This window comes from Mustelus asterias, unplaced genomic scaffold (assembly GCF_964213995.1).
Source record: "Mustelus asterias unplaced genomic scaffold, sMusAst1.hap1.1 HAP1_SCAFFOLD_42, whole genome shotgun sequence".
NCBI lineage: Eukaryota > Metazoa > Chordata > Chondrichthyes > Carcharhiniformes > Triakidae > Mustelus > Mustelus asterias.
In genome coordinates, this window is record NW_027590119.1 from 2407854 (window position 1) to 2421676 (window position 13823).

At 45.6% G+C, this 13823-nt stretch overlaps 2 protein-coding genes across 2 annotated transcripts in view; one reads left to right on the top strand and one right to left on the bottom strand.

The window, feature by feature from the left end:
• LOC144482735 (uncharacterized) overlaps positions 1-222 on the top strand; it is a 58960-nt gene extending 58738 nt beyond the window's left edge. The window contains exon 5 of the mRNA XM_078201574.1: positions 186-222. Within this exon, the coding sequence (XP_078057700.1) occupies positions 186-222 (37 nt within the window). The remainder of the gene's footprint in view (positions 1-185) is intronic.
• Positions 223-7422: 7200 nt separating this feature from the next.
• On the bottom strand, positions 7423-8293 carry LOC144482736 (uncharacterized). The gene has a single exon (XM_078201575.1). The coding sequence runs from the start codon at positions 8092-8094 to the stop codon at positions 7423-7425; it is 672 nt and encodes a 223-aa protein (XP_078057701.1). The 5' UTR covers positions 8095-8293.
• Between the last annotated feature and the right edge of the window lie 5530 nt (positions 8294-13823).

A 13823-nucleotide genomic window follows, 5' to 3' on the forward strand; every position in this document is an offset into this window, starting at 1 on the left:
GTTAGAAACTTGATGCAGACTCAATGGCCCAAAAGGCCTCCTTCTGCACTGCAGAAATTCTGTGATTTTGGAATCTCCTTGGTTAGAAGAAGAGGATTTTCAAGCAATCTCAAACCCCCAAAAAATGTGTATCTCTTAATTTCAAGCCACAATTAACACATGACTCTTGTAATCTCCTTTTGCAGGGAGTTAGAATATTTGAAGATTGCAATTCTTCTCTGATTCCAGTGCTTCTGACTTTCCAGCCGCAGGTTTCAAATTAGAAAACAGTGAAATTGTTTCAGAGGTGAGTATTGTTGAACATTTACCTATAATTTTGAATTTTCGTGCTGTGCTCTGTTATCTGTACTCTGGTTCCACGTCTCTGGGGCTGGTGTGACTCCGTTACTGTGGATCTGAATCCATGTCCATCCATTGCTTTGTTTCACCCCTGCCCTCCCTGATCACCTCTCTGTCATTGTCAGTTCAGAGAAGGATCTGCAGGTTGATACGTGGGATGAAGGCGTTGTTTTGTGAGGAAAGTTTGGGCCTGTACTGACTGGAGTTTAGAGGTGACCATAGTATTGACATCACATTGTGAGGTAGTGATTAGTATAGATGAAGAGAGGATGTTTCCAATGTTGGGGATTCCAGAATTAGTCGGCAGATTGTCAAAATAAAGAGTCCCCCATTTCTGATGGCGAGGAGGAGAAATGTCTTCCCTCAGAGGGCTGTTAGTCTTTGCAAGTCTCTTCCCCAGAGAACAGTGGAGGCTGCATCATTAAATATACTCAAAATACAGAGATTTTTGATCGAAAAGGGAGTCAAGGGTGACAGGAAGAAAAGTGGAGTTCAGATCACAATCAGATCAGCCATGATCTTGATGGGGAGACGATGGCCTTGTGGTATTATTGCTAGACTATTAATTCAGAAACTCAGCTAATGTTTTGGGGACCCGGGTTTGAATCCTGCCATAGAATCATAGAAATCCTACAGTACAGAAGGAGGCCATTCAGCCCATCGAGTCTGCACCGACCACAATCCCACCCGATAGCAGCTGGTGGAATTTGAATTCAATTAAAAATATCTGGAATTAAGAAATGACTGATGACCATGAATCCATTGTCGATTGTCGGAAAAACCTATCTGGTTCACTAATGTGCTTCACTAATGTGCTTCAGGGAATGAAATCTGCCATCCTTAACTGGTCTGGCCTACATGTGACTCCAAAGACACAACAATGTGGTTGACTCTCAACTGCCCTTCAAGAGCAACTCGGGATGGGTAATAAATGCTGGCCAGCCAGCAACATCCATGTCCCATGAATGAATAAAAAAAATTCACTTGAGCAGCTTGGTGGGCTGAATTTCGAACTATTTCTTACGATCTGTCAGGAACATGAAATGGTGAGTGTCGATCAGCATTAATTAGCACCTTCAGGAGAATTGGGTCGTGTATATTAAAGTTTAAAGTTTATTTATTAGTCACAAGTAAGGTTTATATTAACACTGCAATGAAGTTACTGTGAAATTCCCCTAGTTGTCACACTCCGGCACCTGTTCGGGTCAATGCACCGAACCAGCACGTCTTTCAGAATGAGGGAGGAAACTCATGCAGACACGGGGAGAACGTGCAAACTCCACACGGACAATGACCCAAGCCGGAAATCGAACCCGGGTCCCTGGCACTGTGAGGCAGCAGTGCTAACCACTGTGCTACCGTGCTGCAGAATGCTAAATGGAATGAGAGAGAGAGTGTATGTGTGAGGGGCGTGGGTGGAGATTTAAAGAATGTTCCATGGAAACTACAATTGTCTGTTTTGAATTTCTATCATGTGCTGACAGTGATGATTTTATTGGAAGGAGAGGTTTGGAAAATGGAAATCTCAAAAGAGTCACTTGATTCATAAGGACGTGAAAATCATCAGCCTTTTTAACATCAGTGTGAGTGGAAAAGCACTGAGATTCTCACACCCGTATCAGAGTGTTCCAGTTCACTGATTGTGGAGAGACACAAGGACTCCGACACCATGGAGAAACCATGGAAATGTGGAGACTGTGGGAAGGGATTCAGAGCCCCATCTGAGGTGGAATCTCATCGACGCAGTCACACCGGGGAGAGACCGTTCATATGCTGCACTTGTGGGAAGGGATTCAATCATTCATCGAATCTGCTGAGACACCAGCGAATTCACACTGAGGAGAGGCTAGTCACCTGCTCACAGTGTGGGAAGGGATTTAGAGATTCATCCACGCTGCTGACACACCAAAAGGTTCACACTGGGGAGAAGCCATTCACCTGTTGTGTGTGTGGAAAAGGATTCAGAGATTCATACACTTTGCTGACACACCACCTAGTTCACACTGGGGAGAAGCCATTCACCTGCCCTGAGTGTGGAAAGGGATTTACTCAGTCATCTAACCTGCTGACACACCAGAGAGTTCACACCGGGGAGAGGCCATTCAATTGCTCAGTGTGTGGAAAAAGATTCACTCAGTCATCCGCTCTCCTGACACACCAGCGAATTCACACTGGAGAGAGGCCGTTCACCTGCTCTGTTTGTGGAAAGAGATTCACTCTGTCAGCCACCCTGATAGCACATCAGCGCATTCACACTGGGGAGAGGCCTTTCACCTGCTCCGTGTGTGGGAAGGGATTCACTCAATCATCAAATCTGCTGAAACACCAGCAAATTCACTTGGGCACGAGCCTTTCACCTGCTCTGAGTTTGGGAAGTGATTCAGTGATTCATCCAAGTTGCTGAGACACCAGAGAGTTTACAAGTGATAACAGGGGTCGAACTCTGTTGTACTGGCCGGTATAATATTGTAAAAGGTGGATCTTCATTTTAAAAATTCAAATTGTATAACCTGAAATGTGAGAAACTGCAGAGCTGGCAGAAATTGTTTAAACAAACAACTAATTTTAAAAAGCTACTGGACATCATAATCTGCCAAACTCCAGCTCAAGAATAAGGCTCATTATATAATCTGATCAAGATCAGCAAGAGAGAAAGCTGTTGTCTTCCACAATCTGTCTTTTTGAACCAGCCTATCTTGTATTAATGAAATGAATTAAAGATTACTGTACTAATTAGCAACAAATGATTGGTTCAGTCATGAGCTTTAATTGAGTTACAATTCATGAATCAGTCATTATAGCAAAAGACTGAGTTTTATTTACTGTAAAAATGAAAAACCTTAATAGCTATGCAAAGAATGTGCAATGAAGATAACTGGAGTGGCAGGAGAGATCTTCAAGCTTTGATTTGTCTCAAAATTTGAATTGTCCGATTGTATAGAATTGGATAAAGAGATGGTATGAAATACCTCTAAGAAAATGAGAGACAATGAAGTAATTAATTGGTGATCCAATTAATCTAGTCAGCAAATTGACCAAATGTCCTGTTACAACAGGTTCAACTCTAACGCGAGGTCACAGTCACTTTGGGGATAAAAGTAGAAATTCCAAAGGTTTTTTTTCCAGCCAACAGCTGAAGATTCCTGAGACAGAGTTCCAGGGAAATTATTGTCAAAGAAGAACACAGACTCCCAAGGCTGAATTCCACAAGAATTACTGTTAAAGAAGGAGCCAGACTTCTATGGACTTATCACCCAGACAGAGTTGTAAACATCATTGTCTTAAAGTAAATCTTTTTATTGCAATAAACTTCTTTTTGTATTTACCATCTGGAAAATTTTAATTTTGCCTTAATTTGGTTTTAACTGGTTAAAATTCTGTTCCAAACAAAGTGAATTAATGAAGTGGGAAGTTGGGGGTGAGTGGCTGTTATCAATTAAGTTGCAGATAACAAGATTAGGTGATATAAATCCTGAATTTAAAGTCTGAACTTATAAAACAGGAGCAGAAACAGACCATTCAGCCCCTCTAGCTCGCTCCTGATGTTCAATTAAGATCATGGCTGATCCATTTGTGTTTCGAATTCCACATTCCCAACTCCCACCTTTGATTCTCTTGCTGAACAAGAATCTGCCATCTCTGTCTTAAAAATATTCCATAAAAAAACATTTCCATTCACCCGAATAACCTTTTATTCCTTTTCCTAACAAAAATCTATCTACCTCTGCCTTAAATATTCAATGACATCGCCTGCATCACCTTCTGAGTTCCAAAATTGTGCAACCCTCGGATAAAAATTCTCATCTCTGTCCTAAAAAGGTGACCCATAATTTTAAAACAGTGCCCTCTAGTTCTGGGTCACCCACAGACGGAAACATCCTTTCTACATCCACCTTGTTAAGACCATTCATGATCTCACCTACTTCTATCAAGTCACCCCTCACTCTTCTAAACTCCAGTGGAAACACACCCAGTCTGTCTAGCCTTTCCTCATAAAGCAATCTGCTCATGCCAGGTATCAATCTAGTAAACATGCCCTCAACCACCTCCAAGCCAATTACATTCTTCCTTACATAGGGAGACCAAAACTGCATGCAATATTTGAAATGTGGTGTCATCAATGTCGTGTATAACTGAAGCATAACATCCTTACTTTAATGTTCAACAAAATAAAGAATAGCATTACCTTATCCTTTTTGATTACATTCTGTACCTCCATACTTATTGTAGCTCATACACAAGAACACCAAAATTCCTATGCACCTCAGAATTGTGCAACCATTTCCAGTTTGAGTAACACGGTGTTATTTTAATTCTTCCTGTCGAGATGAAGAACTTCACATTTTCCCACATTATATACTCCATCTGTCAGATATTTGCCCATTCACTCAACCTATTGATATCCTTTTGCAAACCCCTTATGTCTCCTTCATAACATAATTTCCTACCAATCTTTGTCCCACCTGCAAATTTAGCTACCATGCCTTTTCTCCCCTCATCCAAGTCATTGGGAGGATCTTCTCGTGGACCTGCTCTCGACCCTGGTTAAAGCAGTAATCTGTAGATCCAGGATGGGTGGGGCTGAAGGGGGAGGCGGGGGTCACTCTGGCTGCCGGCTGATCTTCTGTGGTCTGGTCTGTGCCCAGGTGGTCCTGGAGAGGGAGATTCTGTTGGGACTTTGTTGCTGATTTTGGTCTTTTAGTTTTATTGAATCACATGTTTGAGGAAACAGGTGGAAAGAATGTTCCAGAGAAACTGGAATTGTCTGTTCTGAATTTCTATCCTGCACTGATAGTGACACTGACACCGTCAACTCCTTTTACAAGGGATTTGAAGATGAGGATTTACTGATAGAAAGTACAAATCAAACATCACATCAAAATCTGATAGAGTCACTCAATTCATCAGGACCTGAATTTCACAGAAGCTTGGTACAGAAGGAGGCCATTTGGCCCACCATGTCTGCACCAGCTCTCCCAATGAGCATTATGGCTTTGTGCCATTCTCCTGCCTTTTCCCCATGCCCCATGTTAGTAAACTTCATCAGCTATCCAGCTCTTCACTCCCCCGAGAAATCAGATGAAGATTTTTGGAGTCTACAATTGGCCTTTATTCAAGTTATAACAGGGCAAACTGGTTTCCACACATGTGGCTACAGACTCCTAGAACAAAGGAATACAATAGAATACAATTATACCTTTAGGATCAACTACAGGTAATTAACATACACAGATTGAAATTTTACTCCAAACTAATAGTTCTGATTACTTCATTTGTTTCCCATAGTAGTGTTTAACCAATTACACCAACTCCACTTTTCCCTAATTACAATATCCAATCATCAACAGGGCACGTACACATAGCTGCTTTATCAATAAACATGTGTCTATGGTCCTTGATTGTCTGGCAACCTGAGTAGTGTGTTTTGATAGAAGTGTTATGACTTCTGTCAAAACACACTGCAGTCCTGGGCTGTTATTTGAAGTACAGCAGGTTTATTTGGTAGCAAATACCATTAGCTTTCGGAGCGCTGTTCCTTCGTCAGATGGAGTGGAAATCTGCTCTCAAACAGGGCACAGAGACACAAAATCAAGTTACAGAATACTGATTAGAATGCAAATCTCTACAGCCAACCAGGTCTTAAAGATACAGACAATGTGAGTGGAGGGAGCATTAAGCACAGGTTAAAGAGATGTGTATTGTCTCCAGACAGGACAGCCAGCAAGTCCAGGAGGCAAGCTGTGGGGATTACTGATAGTGTGACACTATGTCACACTATCAGTATGTCACACTATGTCACATTATGTCACAGAAGAATTAGAGTATGAGAGAGAGACAGCTAGAAATATACAGATGTATATATAGTAAGAGTTTATGTGGATATCTAAATTTAAAAAAAAGTTAAAAGTGAATGTTGATCTTATAGAAAGTGAGTCTGGGAATTATTAATGGAAAGTAAGGAGCTGGCAGATGAATTCAACGGGTACTTTGCATCAGTCTTCATTATAGTCGAGTACTCTACCCAATAGAAGATAGACGTAATATGCTATCAGGATGTGGAAGGGAGGGAGGAACTCAGGAAACTTACCGTTACTTATGAAATGGTACTGAGCAAATTGTTGAAGCTGTGGGCTGACAAATCCCTGGGTCCCGATGGACTTCATCATTTGTCATTTTTTGCTGTTCTTTATATTCTGTCCAGTTTTCTGACCTGCCACCTGTCTTTGTGCAATTGTTTACCTTTTTCTTTCAGTTTGATCCTGTCTTTAACTTTTTAGTGAACCATGGATGGTGGGTCCTCCCCTTGGAATTTGTCGTTCTCATTGGAATGCATCTGTCCTGGGTTTTCTGAAATATTCCTATCAATGTCTGCCACTGCATCTCTATTGACCTGTCCCTTAACCTCATTTGCCAGTTCACTTACGTTGAACACAGTTCGGTCCTGGATGTGATTAACAGAAAAATCCAAGCATTGTAGTTAGTTGTAAACTCGCTGGTGGCTCAGCATTGTGGATGATCGGCTGAATCTCTTCCTCGGAAGAGAATCTCAAACTCGGAGCAGTTGAATGGTCTCTCCCTAGTGTGAACCCACGGGTGTACAGTGAGTTGAGATGGTCCCCTGAACCCAGTCCCACAGTAAAAGCATCTAAATTATCTCAGTGTGAACTCACTGGTGTGTAATCAGCTGGGAAGACTGTGTGAATCCTTTCTCACACTCAGAGCAGGTGAAGAGCCTCTCCCCAGTATGAGTGCGGCAAACTCTGTTTCAAACACTGACGGGTAACTGAATCTCTCCCCACAGTCTCCATGTTCCATGGTTTCTCCCTAATGTGACTGTGGTTGTGCTGTTTTCTTCTGTGTTCAAAATTCTCTGCTTTTCACGTTATGATAAATTGTGTGGCTCCATCCAATCCTGACCTGATGTTTTGTGCGAGTTTCCTGGCCCCAAATCCTCCCCTTTTCAGACCAACTATATTAACTCCTGTAACAGAGCTGGAGTTATTTTTCAATTCAGTAGAAACAGATCCAAATGAACATGGTTCAGTCTGAATATGGTTAACAGCAAAATTCCAATGACAATAGTTACTTGTGGACTCGCTGGTGTCTCAGCAGTCTGGATGAGGTAATGAATCCCTTCCCACACTGGGAACAAGTGAACGGCCTCTCTCCAGTATGAACCCGTTCGTGATTTATCAGCGTGGATGACTGCCTGAATCCCTTCCCACACACAGAGCAGGTGAACGGCCTCTCCCCAGTGTGAATTCGCTGGTGTTTCCGAAGGTGAGATGAGTGAGTAAATCCATTCCCACACTGAGAGCAGGTGAACGGCCTCTCCCCAGTGTGAACTCGCTGGTGTTTCAGCAGATTGGCTGAGTGAGTGAATCCCTTCCCACACTGAGAGCAGGTGAACGGCTTCTCCCCAGTGTGAATTCGCTCGTGTAATGCTAGTTTGGATGATTGATTGAATCCCTTCCCACACACAGAGCAGGTGAATGGCCTCTCCTCAGTGTGAACTCGCTGGTGTATTGCTAGGTTGGATGACTGATTGAATCCCTTCCCACACACAGAGCAGGTGAACGGCCTCTCTCCAGTGTGAATTCGTTGGTGTTTCAGCAGCTGGGATGAGGTAGCGAATCCCTTCCCACACCGGGAGCAGGTGAATGGCTTCTCCCCAGTGTGGCTGCGTCGATGAGTTTCCAGCTGTGATGGAAAATCAAATCTCTTCCCACAGTCCCCACATTTCCATGCCATCATCCGTTTGTGACTGCAATAACAGTCCAAAAGGCCCGATGAGTGATTGAAGTCTTGTCGACACACAGAACATGCGTACAGTGTCTCTCAACTGTGAACAGTGCAATTTTCTTCCATGTTCAAAATACTATGACATTCAGGTTCTCATAAATTGGTGCCGGCTCCATCAGATTCTGATGTGATATTAGGTTTCAGTTTCCCAGCTGCAAATCCTCCTCTTCTGAAAACCTGTGAACTTGATTTAAAACAGGAAAAAGGGAATGAGAGAGAACCCACAAAAAACAAATCCATCAGTGTGAGTGCAGGATAGAAATTCCCCCCATTCTCTCCTCCTGCTCCAGGGTCAGTAAAGTGAGTTAAAGATGATTCTCATTCACAAACCCATTGCTGCATTTCCTTCCTGAAGCCACATTTGTCCACTGGGGCCTGGCCCCGGGAGAAAGCGCTGCAGCTGCCGTTGTGTTGGGTGTTGAGGCGGTGCCGCTAGTTCCTTATTGGGGGTGTTGAAGCCTCCACTGGGTGTGTGGAGCCTCCCCTCCCACCCACTGCCCCTAACGCTGCCTCCGCTTATCCGCCTCCTTCCCGCCTGAAGATCAGACAAACAAGCGCCTGTCCCTGGACATGAGCCGCACTGCGCATGCCCAACGTCACAATGCCCAGGGACTGATTGACGGCAGCTCTGGACCAATAGTAAAAGGGGGCGGGGCTGGAGGACCGAGCGGGAGCGGCTGGTCGTCCAACTAATCAGAGTGAATGAGGAGGCGGGATCTGAAGCATGCGCAATGCGGGTAATGGCGGCGGACGGACGGTTTTAACTCGGATCCGAGATTAATACGAGGTCGAGAGCGGCGCGCAAAGAGCGATCAATCAGGTGGGTGAGTCGAGAGGCTTCGTAAACATGCTGTTCAAACCCAAACCCCGGAAAAGAAATTCCCCGTTCCCCCATTTGTACCAAAATGACCCGCAACTCGTTGTATTCGGCCTGGGTTAACTGTTCATTGATTTAAAACGTGCATTGGTGTGCATGTGGCGGCGCCATCTTTGTAAGGGGCAATGTGTAGCAGGGCGCAGGCGCAGCTGCCATGTTTGTAGGGGCAGCAGAGCGCAGGCGCGGCTATCTTTGACGTCTGGGACAGGTGCGTGGCTGGCTGTCTGTCCATCCTTCGTTGCCCTGCAGGTGGTGGTGGTGGTGGTGAGCTGCCTTCCTGAACCCACTGCAGTCCATGTGGTGTCGGTACATCCACACTGCTGTTAGCGAGGAAATTCCAGCATTTTGACTCAGTGACCGTGAAAAAATGGTGATATATTTCCAAGTCAGGATGGTTAATGACTTGGAGGGGAGCTTGCAGCTGGTGGTGTTTCCATGTATCTGCTGTCCTGGTCCTAGATGGAAGTGGTCATGGGTTTGGAAGGTGCTGTCTAAGGATCTTTGGTGAATTGCTGTCGTTCATCTTGTGGATGGTATACACTGCTGCTACTGAGCATCGGTGATGGATGGAGTGGGTGTTTGTGGATGTGGTGCCAATCAAACAGGCTGATTGGCAGGCTGCTTTGTCCTGGATGGTGTCAAGCCTCATGAGTTTTGGAACTGCACCTATCCAGGCAAATGGAGACTATTCCATCACACTTCTGACTTGTGCCTTGTAGATGGTGGAAAGGCTTTGGGGAATCAGGAGGTGAGTTACTCATTGCAGTGTTCCTAGCCTCTGACCTGCTCTTGTCGCCACTGTTGGCAGTGGGTGATTCAGTGACGGTAACAACATTGATTGTCAAGGGGCAGTGGTTAGATTATATCTTACTGCTGATGATCATTGCCTGGCATTTGTGTGGCGTGAATGTGAGTTGTCAGCCCAAGCCTGGATATTGTCCAGATCTTGTTGTATTTGAACATGGACTGACTCAGTATCTGAGGAGTCGCGAATGTTGCCTCTCCTCATTCATCCCTTTCTCCCAATACCGAGTTCCAGGCTGCAGTCTCCAGCTGCTCAATATGTGTGTCCTGTTTGGATGGGGGATATTTGTCAGTCTCAGAACTGGTTGTTGGATTGGAGAGAGGCAGCCAGGGAGAGATTTAAAAACAATGATCAGCATTTTAAAATTGAGGTGCTGCTGAACCAGGAGTCAGAGTGGGTCAGAGGGCAGAGGGGACGATAGGTGGGTCGGGCTTGGTGAGAGAGAGGACAGAAGCAGCAGAGTTTTAGATTATTTTATGAAGGGTAGAACTTGTAAAGCCAGCCTGGAGTGTGTTAAAATAATCAAATTTATATATAGTTTCAGAAGTAGATGAGCCAAGGCATGGATAAAGTCAGGCGATGTTACTGAGGTGGAAATAGTGATGGTGCAGATTAGTGATGATGCAGATATAAAGTCAGAAGAAACTCATCTTCTGGCTTCAGGCTTTCCAATATTTAAGTGGAGGAAATTTCTGATCACCGAATACTGGATTTCAGACAAATCAGAATGTTGTACGAGCTGGAGAGGAACTTGGGGGTAATGGGTTTCATCAACTGCTACCCTGTCCTTCTCATTGGTGGTGGGTGAGGGCTTTGAGAGACTCTGGGCCCGATTTTACCATTTTCATTCTAAGTGCTGAATCTGGGCGCAATTCAGATCCGACTTGGCAACCTGTTCTCAGAGGCCCCCTTACACACTCAGCCTGAAAAAAACCCGCGAGTCTGAATCGCACTGTGGGCAGGGCTTATCGCGCCAGATTCGCTGCAGCTCCAATCGGAGCTTTGAACTGCGCATGCGCAGTGAGAAAAAAAAATTGAAAAACACGTCTCTGTCACATCCCTCCTGGGCTGCAAAAAGCGGATAAAGCAGCCTGGAAGCGATGGCCTCCACAGACATCGCCCCACTCCCACAACATAACTGTCCCCCTTATCCACCCAGCCCCCCCCACTACCCAGACTGATCGTGACCCTCTGCCTCCCTTCCACCCCCACCGATCGCCTGCAGAGTGACAGCGGTCCCCCCCCCCCCCCCACCCCACCAGAGAGTGATTGGGCCTCCCTCCACCCCAGAGAATGATCGGGCCTCCCTCCTCCCTCCACCCCCCCCCTCCCCCCCCATATCCCTCAAGACAACGATCGGGCCTCCCTCTCCACACCCCCCTTCCCCACCAGACAACAATCTGACCTCCTTTCCTCCCCCCCGCCCCCCCCCCACCCCTCCCCCTCCCCTCCACCACCACCACCACTACCAGAGAATGATCTGGCCTCCCTTCCCCCCACCCACCTTCACCCCCACCTCCCCCCGCCCCCCCTCCAGACAACGATCTGTCCCTCCCCACCAGAGAATGATCTGGCCTCCCTCTCGTCCCCCCCCCCAACCCCCTTCCCAGAGAATGATCTGGCCCGCCTTCCTTCCCCCACCCCGCCATCGATCTGAGTCAGAGAGCCATTGGAAGCTCTGAATTTACCTCTTCAGAAGCTGGAGCGCCCGAAACAGACCTTTGCTGAGCACGTCTGTTTCGCGCCAAATCTGGACATGCAAACGTGACGGTAAAGGGGGAAATGCTGGTAAAGTTGGGGCGCAGCACATTAATTCAATTTAAATGCATGCAAATGCATTTAAATCGCCGTTGTGCCCGTTTTGGGCGCAATTCAGATCGCAGCCATTTTTGGGCCTTGGTAAAGTGGGCATCTGCGTGGACGCGAGCGCGGATCATGTTAATAGCCTCACGTCCGACTTTATCAAGTTTCCGTGCCCGTTTTCGGGCACGACGAAATGGTAAAATCAGTCTTGTAAATATCTAAAATCTGCCTCCTTCACCCAACTTCTCCCACTTCTCTGTCCTTGTCCTATAGAAGCCAGTTTCTTGTATTGACACAGATCAGGTTCCCTTCTTTGAAAGACATTAGTGAACCAGTCAGATTTTTAAGACAATCCAGTTTTCGTGGTCACTTTTTCCTTTACCCCACGCACTCTCTCTCCCTCAGCTCTCATAGAAGCCAGAGACATGTGTAGACCCAGACTGGATGGGCAGATTCCTTCCCTGAAGGACATTAGTGAACCAGTTGGGTTTTTATGACAATCGATCAGTTTTCTTGGCCTCTTTTCCCCAGTGCCGGCCCCACAAATTACCAGATTCATTCAGCTCAATTTCACAACCTGCCTTTGTGTTTGTGTGGGTTCTCTCTCACTCCCTTTTGCCTGTTTCAAATCAATTTCACAGGGACTGGAGTGGGACAATTTGCAGTCCGGGAACTGAAAACAAACATCATATCAGGAGCTGACGGAGTCACCCAATTTATCATAACCTGAATATCAGTGGATTTTGATCATGGAAGGAAAAAGCACCGTTCACAGTGGAGAGACACCATACACGTGTTCTGTGTGTGGACGAGGTTTCAGCCGATCAACTGGCCTGTCAAAACATAAGTGCAGTCACTCCATAGAGAAACTGTGGAAATGTGTGGACTGTGGGAAGGAATTTAATTACCCATCCCAGCTGGAAACTCATCAGCGCAGTCACACTGGGGAGAGGCCGTTCACCTGCTCTGAGTGTGGGAAGGGATTCACTCTGTCATCCCACCTACTTACTCATCAACGACTTCACACCGGGGAGAGACCTTTTAAATGCTCAGACTGTGGGAAATGTCATAAAAGTTCCTGGGAATTGATGTCCCATCAACATGTTCACACTGACGAGAGACCATACAGATGCTGTCACTGTGGGACTGGGTTCAGGCAATCGTATAGCCGTACTGCACATCAGCGAATTCACACCGGGGAGAGGCCGTTCACCTGCTCTGAGTGTGGGAAGGGATTCACTCGGTCATCCCACCTGCTGAGACATCAACGTACTCACACTGGGGAGAGGCCATTCAACTGCTCCAAATGTGGGAAGGGATTCAGACAGTCATCTGAACTGTTGACACACGAACGCATTCACACGGGGGAGAGGCCACGTAAGTGGATTCATTCAATCATCCCATTTGCTGATACATCAGCGAGTTCACAGTGATAAAAAACCTTTTAAATGCTCAGACTGTGGGAAATGCTTCAAAATGTCCCATCCATGTGTTCATAGTGAGGCTGAGGGGTGACCTTATAGAGGTCAAAAAAATAATGAGGGGCATATACAAGGTAGATAGTCAATATCTTTTCCCACAGGTAGGGGAGTCTAAAACTCAAGGGCATAGGTTTAAGGTGGGAGGGGAGAGATACAAAAGTGTCCAGAGGAGCAATTATTTCGCACAGAGGGTGGTGAGTGACTGGAACAAGCTGCCAGAGGTAGTAGTAGAGGCGGGTACAATTTTATCTTTTAAAAAGCATTTAAATAGTTATATGGGTACGATGGGTATAGAGGGATATGGGCCAAATGCAGGCAATTGGGATTAGCTTAGGAGTTTAAAAAAAAATAAGGGCGGCATGGACAAGTTGGGCCGAAGGGCCTGTTTCCATGCTGTAAACCTCTATGACTCTATCTCCCTTTCCTCTCTAAAGTCCTTGAACGTTTTACCTTCCACATATTGTAAATTGTTTTACCTTTCTGACCTTGTATAGGAAAGTTTATTTTTATTCAGTATCTGTGGAATCTTGTGCCTTATTCACTTGTTACATATCTTGAATCTCCACCTTTATCTATTTTATACAAACTCACTCAAATCTAAAAGCAGTTTAGTGGGAATTGGGAAAACAGAAGGTGGGTTTCCTGGACAGGATGAGCTGCTAAGAGGAGATGGAGAGCGTCACAATCCCAGCTGGTGTTACTACTGGACAGGAAG